Raw genomic sequence first — 17,525 nt, 5'->3', positions numbered from 1 at the left:
CTTGTGTACGAGTGGGGGAGCTCCCAGCCAGTGCTCGACAAAAATGTTTTTCGAGCCTTGAAAATTAAAGGTACCACCAAGATAGAACCTTGGTGAAATTATAAAAGTCCATAAAAATTTATACTCTTACCGGGATTTATAACTAAAATATGTAAATCCTAGCCCTTAAAATTAAAGGCAACCTTCAACTCCAACCGGGATTTTTCAATTTCAACCAGGAATTTTATATGCTCAACCGGGTTTGGTGAGCACTGCTCCCAGCTATGGCGACAACTGGCGGCGGCTGCTGCTTCTTCTTCTTCGTCGTCTTCGTTTTATTCATCGTCTTCCCCAGCCTCCTCGCCATCGCTGCTTCCCCCTCAGTTTCTCTTCCCCTCGCTTCCTCCGACGATGACCATGTCTGGCCGGTAATTCCCTCCTTCCTTGGCGCATTCTCTTTTGCATTATTTCCTGTCGAGCATCCATCCACCAGCTATCGCGCATCGCATTTCTTTCCCGCGTCTCATTTTGATCACCTCTCCTCTCCATGCTTCAGTCGCTCACCTTCAATTGGCGTTCCTTCGTGGCTTCCATCACCGGTTTCCTTGGAGCCGCGCTCGGCAGCGCTGGTGGCGTGGGAGGTGGCGCCATTTTCGTCCCCACTGCCAATCTTATTCTCGGCTTCGATTCCAAATCATCTACGGCTTTGTCAAAATGTGAGCTGCACGTCGCCTTTTTTGCAATAGATGCTTTGTAGCGTCACCAAAAGTCTTAACTGAGTCAATGTTGTCGATCCTTCGTAGGTATGATCATGGGGACAGCTTTATCCACAGTGGCATACAATCTAAGATTAAAACACCCGCTTCAGGATTCTCCGCTCATAGACTACGACTTCGCTCTGCTTCTCCAGCCAATGCTGCTCCTTGGAATCAGCATCGGAGTAACATTCAACGTAATCTTCCCCAGTTGGATTATAACCTTGCTTCTTATCGTCATTCTCATAGGTATTTGGATTCTTCACTGGACACTCTTTGTCAACGCTCAAGAGCTTTTTGCAAACTGACAATGGTGCGATTGGACGCATAAAAGGCACAAGCATAAGGACGGTGGGAAAAGCTGTCGCTACTTGGAAGCAGGAAACGATCCAGAAAAGGGTAAGCGATAAAGCCAAATTGTGTGTGTCTTAAAGGTGGGGAAGCGATGACTATGACTGGTGGAATTGCTTGTCTTTTGCCCACAGTTGCACGAAGAGCAAAAAAGTCTCATAACAGCAGAGGTCGAAGCAGGTACGGTCTGTTGCTTCTATACAATCAATCTCCAAATTTCTTGCCTATGGCAATCTGATAGTCTGCAAGTAGGTAGTACTTACGGTTAGCTGTTTGCCTTGTAACTACTTCTGCAAAACTTCTCGATCTACCAAATTGTGGACAACTTTATTTTTAAATGAGATCAATGAATCTTCTGTAGAGCTCTTCATTGCTACAATATCCCCTCGTCTTGTCTGCATTCTGGTACCGCTGATGCTGGATAGTACTAGAATGTCTTTTCTTCTGATTAAGCTGCTTGTCTATAGATGCAGAAGAAGTCAGTACACTTGCTACGATGCTTGATGGTAGAAAAATAAGATACACGGATAATACTTCCACAGCTGGTGACAGGCAAGATTCGCTACTGGTAAGGTCTTTGCTAGTGAAGAGTCATCATCAACCTGGCTGGTTTAGCAAAATAAATTTTTGCTGTTGGGTGTCCAATGCAAGTCTCTGAGAGCCCGCAGGAAACATTGAAGTCGATAACTGCAATTGCTTTTCCAGGATATTCTGCGGAGGAACATTTTATGGAGGAACGTTGCCATCCTGTTTTTTGTGTGGATGACATTCCTGATCTTGCAGATCTTGCAGGTAAGTCTTGTCTCTGAGTCCTACTTATTGACAGGAAAACGTGAGAATCTTTCCCAGCAAACAACTGAATAGCATATGCAGGCTACGAATGTGTCTCTCCCTTGATTCACGAATTTTCCTGTATATGCAGCAGCCTTTGTCTGATGATATACAATGGTTTCGTGTCCATTCGTGGTCCAACTCTTAGTCAATATATAGGTTGATATTGGCATGACAGATCTGTGTATGACTTCTTTAGGCCTGCGTTCTATCCACCAAGTTACATTTCACCTAAGGCAGGTTCTTGATATTTGGTCTCTTAAACTCCAGAGACGCAAGCCTCCACCATGTCTGACTCAACTGCTTGTTCTTTGACTTGGCAGAGCTATTCCTTGACCTGCAGTATAAGATATTGGATCATCAGCAGTCTTCAGGTGCAAGCAGCTCTCCTTACTCTCGCAGAAGAAACCGTGCCCAGAATTTACTCAATTGTGCATGTCGCTGTCTGTGGATGCCTTTTGGTTCAAGTGTGAAGCAACCCTTTGTGCAGATTCCAGTAGCAGTATCTGCTTTCCTTGCAGCAGCCATCAAACTGTACAAAAGCAGTAACAGAGAGGATGCACTCTCGATGTTAGGTCGTGAATCTGTTGTCACCCCAATCCGATTCGGGACATTCAATCTTGGAGTGAGTGCTGCGGCAAGCTTGGTTGCTGGTATGATAGGGGGTTTGCTTGGGCTGGGTGGAGGTTTTGCACTGGCACCTCTCCTTCTTGAGTTTGGACTACATCCCCAGGTATGAGATGATGGGATTCAGCTTTCTGAGTTGTCAAAAGAGAACATGCTCCTCCACTGCTCTACTCGTAGACTAAGCAATTTGCTCGAGTCTGATAGGTGTTCACTGCAACGGCAACCTTTGCTATGCTTTTCTCTTCCTCCATGTCAGTTGTGGAATACTATTTTCTGGGCAGGTTTCCTGTTCCTTATGGTAGGCCCCTGCCTTCAATCTGATTGTGGCACAATCTTCCTTCTCTGATATTGTTCTTGAAATATGGTGCTATTAGCGGATCTTCTGACATACTGATGATTTGTTTACGTAAATAAGTGTCCCATGTAAAACTGAACCGCAACCTTTGCTATGCTTCTCTTCCTCCATGCTAGTTGTGAAATACTATTTTCTGGGCAGGTTTCCTGTTCCTTATGGTATACCCCTGCCTTCAATCTGACTCTGTTAAACTGTGACACAATCTTCCTTCTCTGATATCGTTCTTGAAATATGGTGCTATTAGCCGATCTTCTGACATACTGATGATCAATAAGTGTCCCATGTAAAACTGAACTCAATATTCCATAGCTTTGTTACATTTTTTTTGGAGCTCAAGCCTTTTTACCGAGTAAGGAAACCATTTCATTTTTCCCGTCAATCAATGAGAGAGACCGAGACTATAATCAGACATGAGTGGTCAGAATCGATAGGTCGGTCCTATGCATAGTTTGACCTAGATACCTGAATCATGGGAAGAATTTATGGTACATCTTGAGTCACATCTCTCATCTCCAGTAAGAAATCAGAAATGTGGATGGTGGCTATATCCTTCTGAGTTGTGTAGTTTGTACATCATCTTTCATAGAAGAACTCTTATACAAGAAACAAATGGCAGCTGTGGAGAACTGCTCAATCCTTTTTTACATTCGATCCTCTTACCAGATTTTCTTTCTTTGCCTTACGAAGAATTAAAGAAAGTGTTTTGATTTATGGTTTCCAAAGGAATCCAAAGATCATTCTTTTTGGGATATTTTAATCTTATCAACAGAAAAGTTTGTGATATCGTTTTCTTTCAAAAAAGTCCATGAATTCATGTGCTTGTCCTATGGCATGCTGTCTTACTATTAATTGATTGTATTTCCATTTCTTCGACATTATAATAACTAGATTTCTATGCAGCATTATATCTTTTCAGTGTGAGTATTCTTGGAGGCGTTTCAGGTCAACACGTTATCCGAAGCTTGGTTAAGCTATTGGGAAGGGCCTCCATCATTATTTTTCTTCTAACTTCCCTGTCATTGTGTAGCGCAGTACTTCTAGGTGAGCTCTGTTTTTAAATAACACGATTTTACCTTACTTATGCTCATGATTTTTGTCTAAGGCTTTGCATTCTTGCAGGTGTAGTGGGGCTTGAGGAGAATCTTGAAAAATGGAAGATGGGAGAAGATATGGGATTTGCTAGTTTATGCTAATTCAAAATGCTTAAGAGCATGGGAGGATACATGGGTTCTGCTAGTTTATGCTTGTATCGGAATCAAGTTTCTGCTCAATTTTCTTCTCCTTAAAAGCGTGGATGAAGCGTATACCCAAAGCTCTCTAGAACCTAATATGATATTATGGTGTGCATGAATGGAGGTAAATAGAGCTCTGCCACACCATTGGATACTATGTAGACTTTATCATTGATGTCATTGCTGAAAAGATACCCCATCTTGCCCACAGTTAGCTTATGGATTGTGAGAGAATTTCGGAAAGAAACTTGTAGAGAAATAAAATACCATATTTGATTACGTCATCAAGCAATTATCGATTGAGTATGCTATATAACTTAAGATTTTGGATTATTTAGCAAAACCGCTTGCGCAACTGATTGAATAGGACATGGAAGCTATATACAAGTTGGCCAATCAATGCTTTGTGGATGAAAAGTGAAGTACAACTTTAATAGAATGGCGTCAACAATGATCAATAGAATGTTGTCAACAAAGATCTTTTAGTAAGATCGAATATGTAATATATGCATGTATACAACTCATTCGAATGCCATCAACAATCATCTTTTAGTAAGATGCAAATATACATACATGTGTACATGCATAGACAGCATGATGATATTTTAAAGTAGCCCAAGAAGTATCAAGCCAAGGAATTATAATAAAAGGTTGAAAAGATTAAAAATGAAACTTCCATGGAATGCTTCGATAATGGATCTAATTATTCCCAAAGGATGTATGGTCTTCAATGCAATGCTTGGAAAAGTGGATCTAATTTTGAAACTTCAGTGCAATGCTTCAATAATGGATCTAATTATGCCCAACGTATGGTGCAAAAGGACTTTTAAAATAAATAATGTTCCCCCCCCCCCAAATTGACAGCCCTTCCAAACTACTTCAAACCTATGCCGCCTTAACTGACTCCTCTTCTCAAACCTTATGTGATGTTGAGAACCAACACTTTGTTAGACACCTCTAGGCAGCCCTCACAATATCCTTTTCTTTGTTGTCTCCCGTTGTTTCTAGCTTAGAGATTGACTAGCTTAGTGGAAGGCAGTCGATAGCAAATACCCGCTTTACGCAGTTGCAAGAGAAGATTGTTTTAGACATGCTTAGTGGTGAGGAGTGTATGGGTTGAGGTTAGCAAGGCCCAAAGCAAAGATGTCCAATCAAGAAGCGAAGGATGAAGTCAAGGAAAAGCATGAAATGAAGGACGAACTAAATCACGGTCAGAAGTTTGATCGAGGCACAATAAGCCTCGAGTTTGATGGAGTCATCAATAGACGCGAAGTGAGCGGTTGACCGTTGTGGCTGAATGTGGAGTCAAGTTTTGGTTACGTCAACGGCAAGGTACTGATGCATTAAGCTTGATGAGGGAGAGTATTTGACTAGTTGTAAGGGTGACACAAAATGAGAGTTGGTCTTGTTTATCTTTTTCTTTCTTATCCTAAGGTACCATGACTCACAAGAAGAGGTCATTATGCTAAAACGTCTCTCTAATCCTAGGCTCCTTGAATTCCCCAATAACGATGCTAGAAAAGATATGCCGTGCATTAGGTCAAAAGTCCTAACACACCACACTAACATTGGAGACATGGGCCTAGAAAAGTATATCCTATATATGCCTAGCATTCAAAACTTTATTGAGAAAACTAATGCCTCAGGTACTACTATGGCACACATAACACACTAAAGCATCAAAACTAACTTAACATTCCAAAGTTTATTTAAATTGATGCGCACTCATAGGCAATCACATGCATAGGCACCCAATAAAATAGCCCAATCCAAGGCATATACATGCATATCACTCTACAAAAGCAAATGGACTATGCAATTTAGGGGTATCTAACCATGCTAAGTCCCATCTACTAGGCAAAACTGAGGACCTTACAAGGAAAGAACCCCATAGAAATATACCATCTGTCCCAATAATACCCACTCAAAGAGTCCATTCCCTACCTCATTGGTAGATATACTCCTCTCAATGGTTGCTTACTGTTAGTTGAGCAAATGCCAAATCCTTTTTTAGCACTCAATCCTAACCAACAATCCATAAAGACATTCCCAAAGAAATAGGTGCCTTAGTGCCCAAATACATTTGAGTGTACCTCATATGTACTAGCACTAATCGTCACATCAAATGCATAAACACAATCCAAACATAGAGTGATTTTAATAAATGCAATGCATGTGCTAAATACAAGTGAGTAACCCTTCCCAGTGAGTGCACAAACATGGTAGTCCCTTATAGGTGGAATTGAGACCCTCCTGCCCATGGAAATACCAAGCATACAAGTAATCAAACCCTCTCATCACGTCCTAATTAACCCACATTTGCAACTGAAAACTCCACTCAGCTACACACATCACTAGACACTTGGAAAATTCACCACCCCCTCACACTCTGGATGCCAAAACAAAACCAATAAGCTCATAAACAAGCACAAACATAACGGAAACACCATTAATCAAACATGCAACTAAAGATAGGATGAGCTACTGGATTCATTACCCATGAAGGGAAACACCATTAATCCAACATACAACTAAAGATAGGATGAGATACTAGATTCATTACCCATTCACATATTTGACCATATTTAACAATGATTTATAAGACCCACAATGATGGCAATACACGTTGATCTTCTACTAGTAATGACCATGATCCATGACATAATGCTTATCCCAAGAAACCATCTTCCCCTATTCATTGTATGCTCTATGTTCCCACTTTGAATCTAGCTAAGGAATAGGTCCACCCATAACAAAAGATATAGCAAACCTCCAAAAAAATTACACTTGTACCTACCCTCAAAATGTTAAACTTGCAAGATGAATACTTAATGATCGCTATAATCATCCAACAATACCAAAAAACTCCAAAATAAGACAAATAATAACAAACATTGGGCAAACATCGTAACATAAACTCAAAATACTACCAAGTAGCATCATTTCCACACAAGTGATGCAAAAAATTGAAAACAAGGGGTATCCAGGTGAAACAAATCATCACAGTGTTAGGTGAAGTTTATAGCCAATAGCTTTGGCAATCCTACTAGTGATCATATTTTCAACTAAATCTAGTGTATAGTTAGTCATTTATGGTGTGCTCTCTAGCTGTTCCCTCTCTTCTCATCTCCACTCTTCTCCTCTCCCCTCTTCATATTTTGTCATGGTATCAGATCTCCCTTGCCTTCGGAAGAGGCATTGAGATCCTTGTGAGAGAGATTGTGAGATTCAGAGTTCTCGAGCGTTCTTGTAAGAGTTCACTTCTGTAGAAAATTTCCGTTCATTGAGGGAATTCCATCCATTGAGTGAGAGAGAAAGGTTCCCTTGAGAGATCTTTGATTGAAAGCGAGAGAGAGTGATCTTCTTCAAGTGTTTGTGAGAAAGATAGGGAGAGTTCTTCATAATCTTCTGAGAGAGAGAAATTTCCATTGTTACATTTGTGAGCGAGTCTGATATTTTGTTCAGTCCACAGATCTACATACTCACGCAATTGTCAAGAAGAGATGCCGTGACACAAGCTTCAAGGCAGTAGCACTTATAAAACATCAGAATCGACTCAAGGCAATAGTTAGCTCACGGGCCTCTACAACAAAGGTACTAGGCAAAGACGTAAAGCACCTACTACACAGGAAAGCAAAGACAAACACGGGCAGCTCAGTAGCTTCAGCAATGACAACCAATCGCATCGAAGCTTAACATAGGCTTCAAGCCTCACGAGCTTTAGTGTCAACGCTATTTCCAAACTATTGCTGCCGAATTCGATCGCTTCCCTTTATTCAAGGTTAACAATCGCTTGCTGCTTAGATTGATCCACTTCTTAAGAGACTTGGTGGAGGTAGCAGAGTCCTCGCCATCGCTCGAATCCTTGTTCTGGATGTGGCTGTCTCCTCTTCCTGAGGTTGTGCATAGTGCAACCACCAACCTAGAGCTCTGCAGCTAGCCTCACGCCTCCAACAACTCCGATAGCAGCCTCGCTCCAACGGCCTCCAGCAAGGCAATTGCAGCCTTCTGCCTGGCTCCTGAACTCCATCGACAAGCCCCACCACCCAAAGCAATCCTATGGGCTTCGATGCCCCCAGCCTTCATGCAACAAAGGCGAGTAGCCATCTGCAGTTCCAACTCAGGTCCTCAAATCCAAGGTTGCTCCAAGGTCCTGTAGCGACAGCAGCTATATGGGTGACAAAAATAACTCCTGCGTCATCAACTCTACACCCCTCATCCACGCTCCCAGTGAGCATAACCCTCTAACGTGAGCTCCTACTCATCTAACGTGCAACCTCCAAATGCCACCTACACCCCTCTGTGCCACAACAATAGTTGCTTCCATAGCAGCTCCGCCATCGCCATAGCTGAATGGAATCCTTTTAGATTCTATCAAAATCATAAAGATTCTGGTGTATCTCCTAGAGACACGTGGCTTGAGTGCCACATCATCTTATTTACCACGTGGTAGATAAGCAGTTACCATGGTGACAACTAACCTAGCTTAGCTGACAACTAACCTAGCTTAGCTAGTGGTTAGAGTTTAGCCATGTGGCACCCTTATCTCCTCAGCAACTACCACATCAGTAGCCCCATGAGGCTACCACATCATCAACTCATCTTATCTTGCCACGTCAATAGTCCAAATCATCAAGGATACATCATTACTAACACATCATTTGCCACATCACCAGTGACATGTCATCTACCACATCATCAATGCCATGTCATCAGCCATGTCATCAGTGCCACATCATCATTACCACATCACCTTGTTGACATCATCATCTGTGCCACCTCAGCAGTGCCACCTTAGCTGTCTAGTCAGCTCTGACCTCTGCAAGCACACATAGTGCTCCACAGTCACTTCATGTGACCACTCTTGCCACCTCAGCACAGGGCTTCATTGACACACCTCTTGCTAGGCACAGTGCCACATCATCACTGCATGTGACCCACAGTGACACATCATCATGGAGCACATTTGCACTCCTTTTGCCCCTCCACTTAGATTAAGTCATATCTCTTGATCTAATAAGAATTTGAGGGTGCTCCAAAAAGGAAAGTCGCTCGTTTTTTTGTGCTCTACGCACACATTTTGGCACAAGTTACACTCACATTTGAGCCTCGTCAAAAAAACCACTTCTTTCATGCACATTTGCCTCTACATCGATGCATCTGACCTAGCACTTAAAAAGAACAAAAGAAAAGGAATTATTTGCTGTTCTTTCATCGATCGACAGTAGGTATAGATCTAGATCTGAGTACACTAGATTGCCATAAGGGGGACACTTTGAATTTCCCCAAGTTGGCAATCTAAGCCATGCTCGAAATTCCCAACTAGTACCTACTCAGAGTTAGTTCATACGCTCACATACAGTTCCACATCATTACATTACTTGAAACCTTATGTTCATCAGTTCAGTGAGTAGACTTCAGAGAGTTTAGAGGCATTGTAGATTGTTTCAGTGGGCAGATAGCATTTGATTTCCAACACCCATGCCACCATTGTAAAGCCTATTCAGCTATCTCATAGCATCGTGCACATCATTTCAGCCTTGTAAAGCCTCTTGGCTATTCTCGGCATCATTGCCACAAGCCTTGTAATACAGATCAGATTTTATATATTGGAGTTCTATCTTCAGTGCTGGTACAGAGATTTCACTTGGCATAGTCAGTGTATTTGCAGTTGATTCATACAGAGATTTTCACGACACTTTTGAGTATATTTCTTGCATCATGTCGACTAGCAACCTCAATCTGGAGGCATCTACTAAGTTAGACAAGTCCAATTATGGTACATGGAAATACCGAATTGAGACCATTCTTGTACTTCAGGACAAATGGGAGTATGTCGATGGGTCTACACCTAGACCATTGGCCGATCCAACCACAAGTAGCTCTACTCCATCTGTTGTCACAGCACGAGCAACGAGATCTACAATAGGATCTACATCTACACAAACAGTTTTTGCACCAGTAGTAGATCCTGCCATTGCCCGAGCTCAAGCAGAATGGGATAAGAAAGACAAGTACGCCTATCACTTGATCAAGCAGAATATGCAAGATGTCATGCTAGGATAGCTCAGCATAGTCAAGACATCAAAAGAAGCATGGGATATGTTCGCATCTCTCTACGAGTCCAAGAACACATCCAAGATTCTCACCCTGAGAAACCAGATCAACTAGAGTTTCTGCAACAGTAGTGAAACCGGTCATGCTTATGTACTCCGCATAAAAGACTACAACAATCAACTTGCAGCAGTAGGAGAGACTATGAACCCCGCAGAAATGGTTCAAGTCATTCTGAATGGGGACTAGGAGAGGGATATGAGAATCTAGTCCAGAGTATTACCATCCAACGGCAAATTCCGACACTGGAAGGACTTCAGTCAATCCTACTTGGTAAAGAACTCAGGACTCAGGCCATTCAAGCACGTAAAGGTCATTCTAATGATCAAGCATTCACAGCTTCAGACAGAAGCATAAGCAAAGGCAAAGGCAAAGGTAGATCATATTAGAAAAGTGGTCATTATCAATAACAAAATCAAAGTCAACATCAACATCAGCATTAGCAACATCAGAATCAGCAAAGAGGAAATCATTCCAACCAAGGAAGATTCCAAGGACGAGGGAATGCATCCACCAATGTGTTAAACATTCAGTGCCACTACTATCACAAGTTTGGAGACTATGAAAGAGATTGCTGCAAGAAGCAGTACGACCAAGGCAGCCAATCTAGTAGTAATCGAGGGAATTCTCGAGGCAGAGGAAATCATCGTGGTGGACATTCTAGTCACAGTCATTTTGCAAATGAACATGGAAATATGTTTCTTACAAGCGAGAAAATGCATCAGACTAATATAGTGTACCTAGACACTGATTTCAATCCCAAAGAGGATTACAGCTATCAAGTCGACCAAGTGGAACAGGATCCTTGGTATATCGATAGCGGTGCATCATCTCATATGACAAATCATCAGGAATGGTTCACGGAAATGAAGCCATTAGAAGGACAAAAAAATGTCATCTACACAGTAGACAATACACCAAATCCAATTCAAAGGACATGCGTTATCCCTATGAACAATTTCACTGGTACGAAAGGATTAGTGAAAGATGTGCTATATGTTCCAAAGCTCAGCAAGAACCTTTTGTCAATAGGTCGAATGACAGAACACAATTACAAAGTCATCTTCGATAGTGATACCTCTCCTCCTCCCATCCTCTCCCTCTCCTCCTCCCTCCTCCTCCTCCCTCTTCCTTCTCCTCCTCCCTCCTCCTCCTCCTCCTCCCTCCTTCTCCTCCTCCTCCCTCTTCCTCCTCCTCCTCTCTCCTCCTCCCTTCTCCTCCTCCTCCTCCTCCTTCCTCCTCTCTCTTCTTTCCCCCATGCTCTTATACCTTCTTCCTCTCCCACTCCTATGGTCCCCCTAAACCCTTAGTTCCTCAACCATTAATCTCCATGATCTATAAGGGAGACGAGTTCTCTGCCACGTACTCTACTCTAAACCTTGGAACCTCTTCTAAACTTTAGAACCTTCTTCTAAACTCTGGAACCTCTCTCTAAACCTTGGAACCTCCTTCTAAACCTTGGAACTCCTTCTAACCCTAGAACCTCTTCTAAACCCTAGAAGCTCCTTCTAACCCTTAAACTCCTCCTAAACCCTGCAACCCCCAATGAAGACAAAAGTCTTCATTTCCTTAACCATGATAATACATGTTCCTTTTACACATGTATGCACTATGTTTGCTTACCACACTTAAGCCTATGGCTCTCACCAGAACACGACTTGAGTGCTAAGCTACACGTATACTACAAACGACAACCCCGATATATTTGTAGGTGACAAAAAACCTCGGAACCCTGCATCCTAAGAATGCCCTGCTCTTCCTGTGGAAGTCGTGGGAAAGAGCCAACATCGGTACATGACTCCACCAATTGATTTTCACATGTCCAATCCTTAACATGATACCAAAGCATGGTTGTGATTGCTCATGGGTTGAGGTGTGCAATGTTGATGCACATCACCATGTAGCAATAGGACACACAATAAAATGAAAAAGACACTTCTAGAATGAGCGATGTAGCACCACATGGATGATAGCTCTCAACTACAGAATTGATATGTTGGCTTATAAGGACTATTATGAAGTAGTCTCTCAAGGAGACAATAGCCAATTGATCCTGGATAGAGATTCACATGAAAGGAACTATTAGAGCACCGATGCAAGATTAGTAGGTGGTACTTGGTGATGCTAACCAACCATTGGTAGAGCCTCGAGCAAAAATCCTACAAAAATCTAGCAAAGGAGTTGAAATGGACTACAACATAGCCAAATTATAAAACTAGAATGCAAGAGGTTGATTGGGTAAATTTCAAAGTAGATGTAGGATCAAGATGACGGCATAGAGTGTGTTGCACTAGACATAGATGCATGTGGAAGGAGTAGCCTGGCTAAACTGACATGAGTGTTGGACTAGACTGATGAGCCATGATGCATGGCAATATGGACACAAGAGATATAGGAAGTACAGACAAAGCGCAAGCAAAGCACATGATATGTGGAATGTAGAGTAGTAGAGTAGCTACAAATTGCTAAGGATATGTGGTAGAGGAGACCACATGGACAAGCATAACAGGTGGTAGAAATACATGGATCAATAATTACTGGATGGAAATTTTTAGAAAGGGAAGAAAAATGGCCAGTGGAGGCTCTAGCCAATGTCTAAAATGACATGAAATAAAAAGTGTGATGTAATAATCCCCCTAATCAAATGAAGCCACTTAAGAAAGAAGTGTCAAATGAATGGATTAACTAAACATACAACATAAGATTCACACAAGGTGAAAGATGAAGGATAAAGATGGAACACCCCACAAAAAAGACCATGTGCAAGTAAGAGACATATCATGAAAAATCCAATGACAAGTTGGATCCGATGGATCACATGAGGACAAGTAGTTAGATATAAACTCATGATTAAGGGGGTTGAAATATGCAATCATAAGTGTGTGAATCTATAGAATGGAGAGGGTAGCTAGGACCTCACCCAAGTATGACACATGGCAAATATGAGAGGGACATAATCCCACATACAAAGTGGGTGTCCAATCCTAAGGTAAGGCTTGGAAGGAGAGGACCTCAGATACCCCATATCCATCTTTTGGGGAGAGGTCCTTGGCTAGGTGGTGAAGGGATTTAGGCAACCTCGGCAACCTCAATACATAGCTCCACCACTTGAATTGCCACATACCAAATTACCTATAATCATAACTTACATCACAAACATTAGTTCTAGGAAGTCAATACAGTCCCCCTCCCCCTCCTTTTCTAATCAAGTACAATAAGTGATTTCTCAACTTCTCTTTTTCAAATAGGAAACACCATCCATATATTAATGAAAAATGTTTAAAACTTGCACATCTTGGACATATTATATCTTAAATACTCAGTTAACCTTAAAAAGCTACCCAACATGCTTTCATCATTAGATTGGAGGTCTTCATAGAGCTACCATTTCAAGAGCAAGCATACCATTTTATTTTTGCAAATGGCCCTTTCTATATGAACATCTTTATTTTGCATATATGCAAGCAAATTTGCAAGTGCAAACTTTGCCAACATGAAGACAATTTTTTTTCCTTTTCTTAGGTTGGTACATCATATCTTGACCTTTGACTCACCTCTATAAGAGAATCAAAAACATGTTTCCCAATATTTATGGTGGCTAACATTCTATCAAATTTATGATTCTCTCATCTCTTCTTCATAATACTTGTAAAGTTGAACAATTGTCCTAACAATCCATTCAAGGGAAAACAAGCTCATATGATCACATAACGTTCTTTTCTCATAGAAGAGAATGCATGACATATCAAGGGAGAAAGTCTCCTTGTCGTCATGCAGTAGACCAATGTCTCTTAGTGAGATCACTTGCTTGATGAGGAGCCCTCTCGAAAGGTGATCATATGAACCAAGGCAAATAAAAGTCGGGCATAAAGTTACTTCATTAATGAGCTAATATCACATTGTAAGTCAACTTCTCCAAAAGGGGTTATTTCATCAAGTAGAAAATGGGGACATTCTCCACGCATGATAGGTTTTCATATCATGTGCCTCTTAGTGGCATAGTCACTAAAAGTCACTTTAAGTATAGGTACATGGTCACTTTGTTAATCATTCCATCAAGGCATCATTGATTATTCCATCCCTAGAAAGATACTTTCATTGCTCTTTTCAAGAGAGACTAAAAATTTATGGCACTTGGACTTTCAAGGAATCAACTTCAATTTTGTAACTAAGGAGTACTTTAAGAAATTATGTGTGGCACAATCATTAACCATTATTCTTATTTTTAACCCCTAGATATTTCCATGCATCTTCATGAGATCATGAGAATCAAAGTAGGCAACCACATTGCTAACAATAAGCAAGACATATTGGTGCTCTGTTCATGGTAAACCTCGTATCTTTCACTATCTTTAAGTAGTAACACTAGCACCACATATGCTTATTTTTGTTGAGGTATGGGGGCTTTAGTTCCCATCTTTTAATTTCTAGGTTAGTAGTTCCAATAAAAATTATTTTTGCCTAGACATTTAAAGCAAAGATTCTGTTGCTTTGATTTTGCATGACTCTCTTTTTCAAAAGTGGATACCTTTGAGTTTGATGTTTCTTTGAATACCTCTAGGAAACTCCCTTTTGAATTTCCCTTTTTTTTTTAATTGGGAAATTTCTTGAATCTAGAAGCAAAAGTAGTCTAATCCATAGTTCCACTTTTAGATCTTCCTATTCATATCATCATAAATCTAGGCATACTGGATATCTTGTTCAAAGGTTATGGGAGAACTTATTTTCACCTCGACCTTATAATTATCTTTTACACCGCTCACAAAGCTCCTTACTCTTTTCACCTCTACCGAACCTTTCCCCTCTAGACTTGTCATGGAATGAGTATATTCTTCGACAATGCTTTTCCATTTCTTGCTCTCCCCTCACTTTTTGTAATCCTACTAAATCTTGTTTATTCTTAGCTTTGTGCCCTTTTGATTAAGCAATGGAGGACTACTTTTGGCAAACAAGTGATTCTACTCCTCATTCATCAAGATTGACCTTATCTTCTTTGTGATACTGGAGGTGTCTAATGATATAGGTTTATAGCCTAGTACACGTTTTCTCTTCCTTCCACTAGAAAGGCATGCTAATGTAAAGAATAAGGGAGAGAGATAGGAGACTCAAGTTCACCTTTCTTCACAACACACAAGCGAGAGAGGACACAAGGTTGGAGGGTGAAGCCTTTCTTCACTTTTGCACACAACAACCATACAATAGAAGAGGGAAATACCCTATATGTCAAAACCTAGAATACGTGGTTCATATGTGAACCCAAACCAAAAACATACGTGGTAGTCTAACTACACCACGAGTACAACTAACATAGGCGGTGACATAAATGATAGTCATCCAGGAGATATATCGGGGGTAGAGCTTGATATCTCAACACTCCCCCTCAAGCTCAAATCCATCTCACGTACACCAAGCAAGCTCCTAAATCTGCGAAGCTTCTCGGTACCCAATGCCTTCGTAAAAATATCAGCCACCTGCTCCTCAGTGCTGACATAGACAAGATCAATCTCACCAGCTAGAACCTTCTCTCTCACAAAGTGATAATGCACCTCAATGTGCTTCGTTCTAGCATGATAAACTGGGTTATTAGCAAGCATGATGCTGCTAATGTTGTCACAATGAATGACAACTGCTGCATGAACTGACTGTCCCATATCTGCAAGTAGCTTCCGTAACCAAGCTACCTCACATGCAGCCATTGCTGCACCCCTGTACTCAGCCTTTGTGCTCGACAAGGCAACTGTTGGCTGCTTCTTGCTGCTCCAACTGATGGCACCACTCCCAAGGGAAAACATAAAACCACTAGTAGATCTCCTGTCTGAGACACTACCAGCCCAGTCAGCATCTGTGTATCCATGTACCTGTAATGCACACCCAGCTTCATAAAACAGTCCATAATCCAATGTGGACTTCACATACCGCAGTATGCGCCTAGCCGCATCCAAATGTGGCTTCCTTGGTGCCTGCATAAACTGACTCACCAGCCCCACAGCATAGCTCAAATCTGGTCTGGTTATAGTCATGTAAATCAAGCTACCTACTATGCGCCTGTACATAGTAATATCTTCAAGAAGCTCACCTGTCTCTGCATTGAGCTTCACATTCTGCTCCAATGGAACAGAAATAGACTTACAGCCTGTCATCCCATATTTGGACAGCATGTCCAAACCGTATTGCCTTTGCAACAGCCATATCCCACTCGGGGATCTAATAACCTCAATGCCCAAGAAGTAACGCAGCTCTCCCAAATCCTTCATCTCAAATTTTTGCTTCAACAGCAGCTTCACTTCATTAATCTGGTGCTGAGCATATCCAATAAAGATGCATTTTTCTGCCTTTGGATCCAGCTTGGTTCTCTTCTCATCAGGAACATGAACATAAGCTATGCAACCAAATACCTTCAAGTGAGAAATATCTGGTTTTTGGCCTGTATACATTTCTTCAGGCGTCATGCCATGGATAGCTGCAGTGGGGGTTCTGTTCATAATATAAACAGCAGTTGCTACTGCTTCAGCCCAAAAATAATCAGGCATGTTTTTCTCATTTAGGATCGCCCGTCCTACTTCTGCAATATGCCTGTTCTTCCTTTCTGCAACCCCATTCTGCTGAGGGGTAGACCTGCATGAGTACTTCCTTTGAATTCCTTGTTCTTTCAGATATTCACAAAATTCTTCTGAAAAGTACTCTCCCCCTCCATCAGATCTTAGCACTTTAATATGCACACCTTTCTCTTTTTCAACCATGGCCTTAAAAGCCTTGAAATGGCTGAACACTTCACTTTTGTGCTTCATAAAATAAATCCACACCTTCCTAGTGTAGTCATCAATAAACGTCACATAATAATGGCATCCACCAATAGAAGCAGTTTTGGTTGTCCAAACATCTGAATGGATCACTTCCAAAGGTCTTTTGCTCACCTTAGCATTTTTGGGAAATGCATGTCTGGCCTGCTTACCCATTTGGCATGCTTCACATACCTTTTGCATTCCCTCAACTCTGAATTTAGGCAAACCTGCAACAATGTTTTTTGTTTGCATAGATTTCAGCCTTTGTATATTCACGTGCCCAATGCGCTTGTGCCATATCTCAATATCTGCAATGACACCTCTCCCATGCGCAAACATAGCAGCTTTCACCTTAGGCATATTAACATCCAAGGTGAACATTCTGCCATTTTTGTTGCCTTTCGCAACCAAGCGGCACTTATTTTTCCAGTCCTCAACGAAGCATCCATCAGGATTAAATCTAACCTGCAGACCTTGCTCAACCATCTGGCCAACTGAA

General features: G+C 41.4%; 1 protein-coding gene across 1 annotated transcript; it reads left to right on the top strand.

Moving 5' to 3' along the window:
* The first annotated feature begins 259 nt into the window (after window positions 1–259).
* On the top strand, window positions 260–4,199 carry LOC147904705 (sulfite exporter TauE/SafE family protein 3-like). The gene is made up of 12 exons (XM_087395230.1): window positions 260–407; window positions 536–695; window positions 783–983; window positions 1,069–1,133; window positions 1,220–1,265; window positions 1,553–1,653; window positions 1,791–1,877; window positions 2,240–2,290; window positions 2,407–2,649; window positions 2,748–2,841; window positions 3,799–3,939; window positions 4,018–4,199. The coding sequence occupies exons 1-12, from the start codon at window positions 264–266 to the stop codon at window positions 4,089–4,091; spliced, it is 1,407 nt and encodes a 468-aa protein (XP_087251356.1). The 5' UTR covers window positions 260–263; the 3' UTR covers window positions 4,092–4,199.
* The last annotated feature ends 13,326 nt before the right edge of the window (window positions 4,200–17,525 follow it).

This window comes from Dipteris shenzhenensis, chromosome 2 (assembly GCF_047967505.1).
Source record: "Dipteris shenzhenensis isolate YYH24624 ecotype China chromosome 2, Dip_SZ_1.0, whole genome shotgun sequence".
NCBI classification, from domain to species: Eukaryota; Viridiplantae; Streptophyta; class Polypodiopsida; order Gleicheniales; family Dipteridaceae; genus Dipteris; species Dipteris shenzhenensis.
The sequence above is the reverse complement of the archived record's forward strand: the minus strand, read 5'-3'. Positions and strand labels throughout refer to the sequence as shown.

What these genes read in the sequence shown, in the direction of transcription:
- LOC147904705 (XM_087395230.1), top strand. Translation starts at nt 264, where the DNA reads ATGGCGACAACTGGCGGCGGCTGCTGCTTCTTCTTCTTCGTCGTCTTC. An exon ending in TCTTATCGTCATTCTCATAG is followed by an intron (nt 984 to 1,068) that starts GTATTTGGATTC and finishes GACGCATAAAAG; the next exon opens with GCACAAGCATAAGGACGGTG. An exon ending in AGGAAACGATCCAGAAAAGG is followed by an intron (nt 1,134 to 1,219) that starts GTAAGCGATAAA and finishes TTTTGCCCACAG; the next exon opens with TTGCACGAAGAGCAAAAAAG.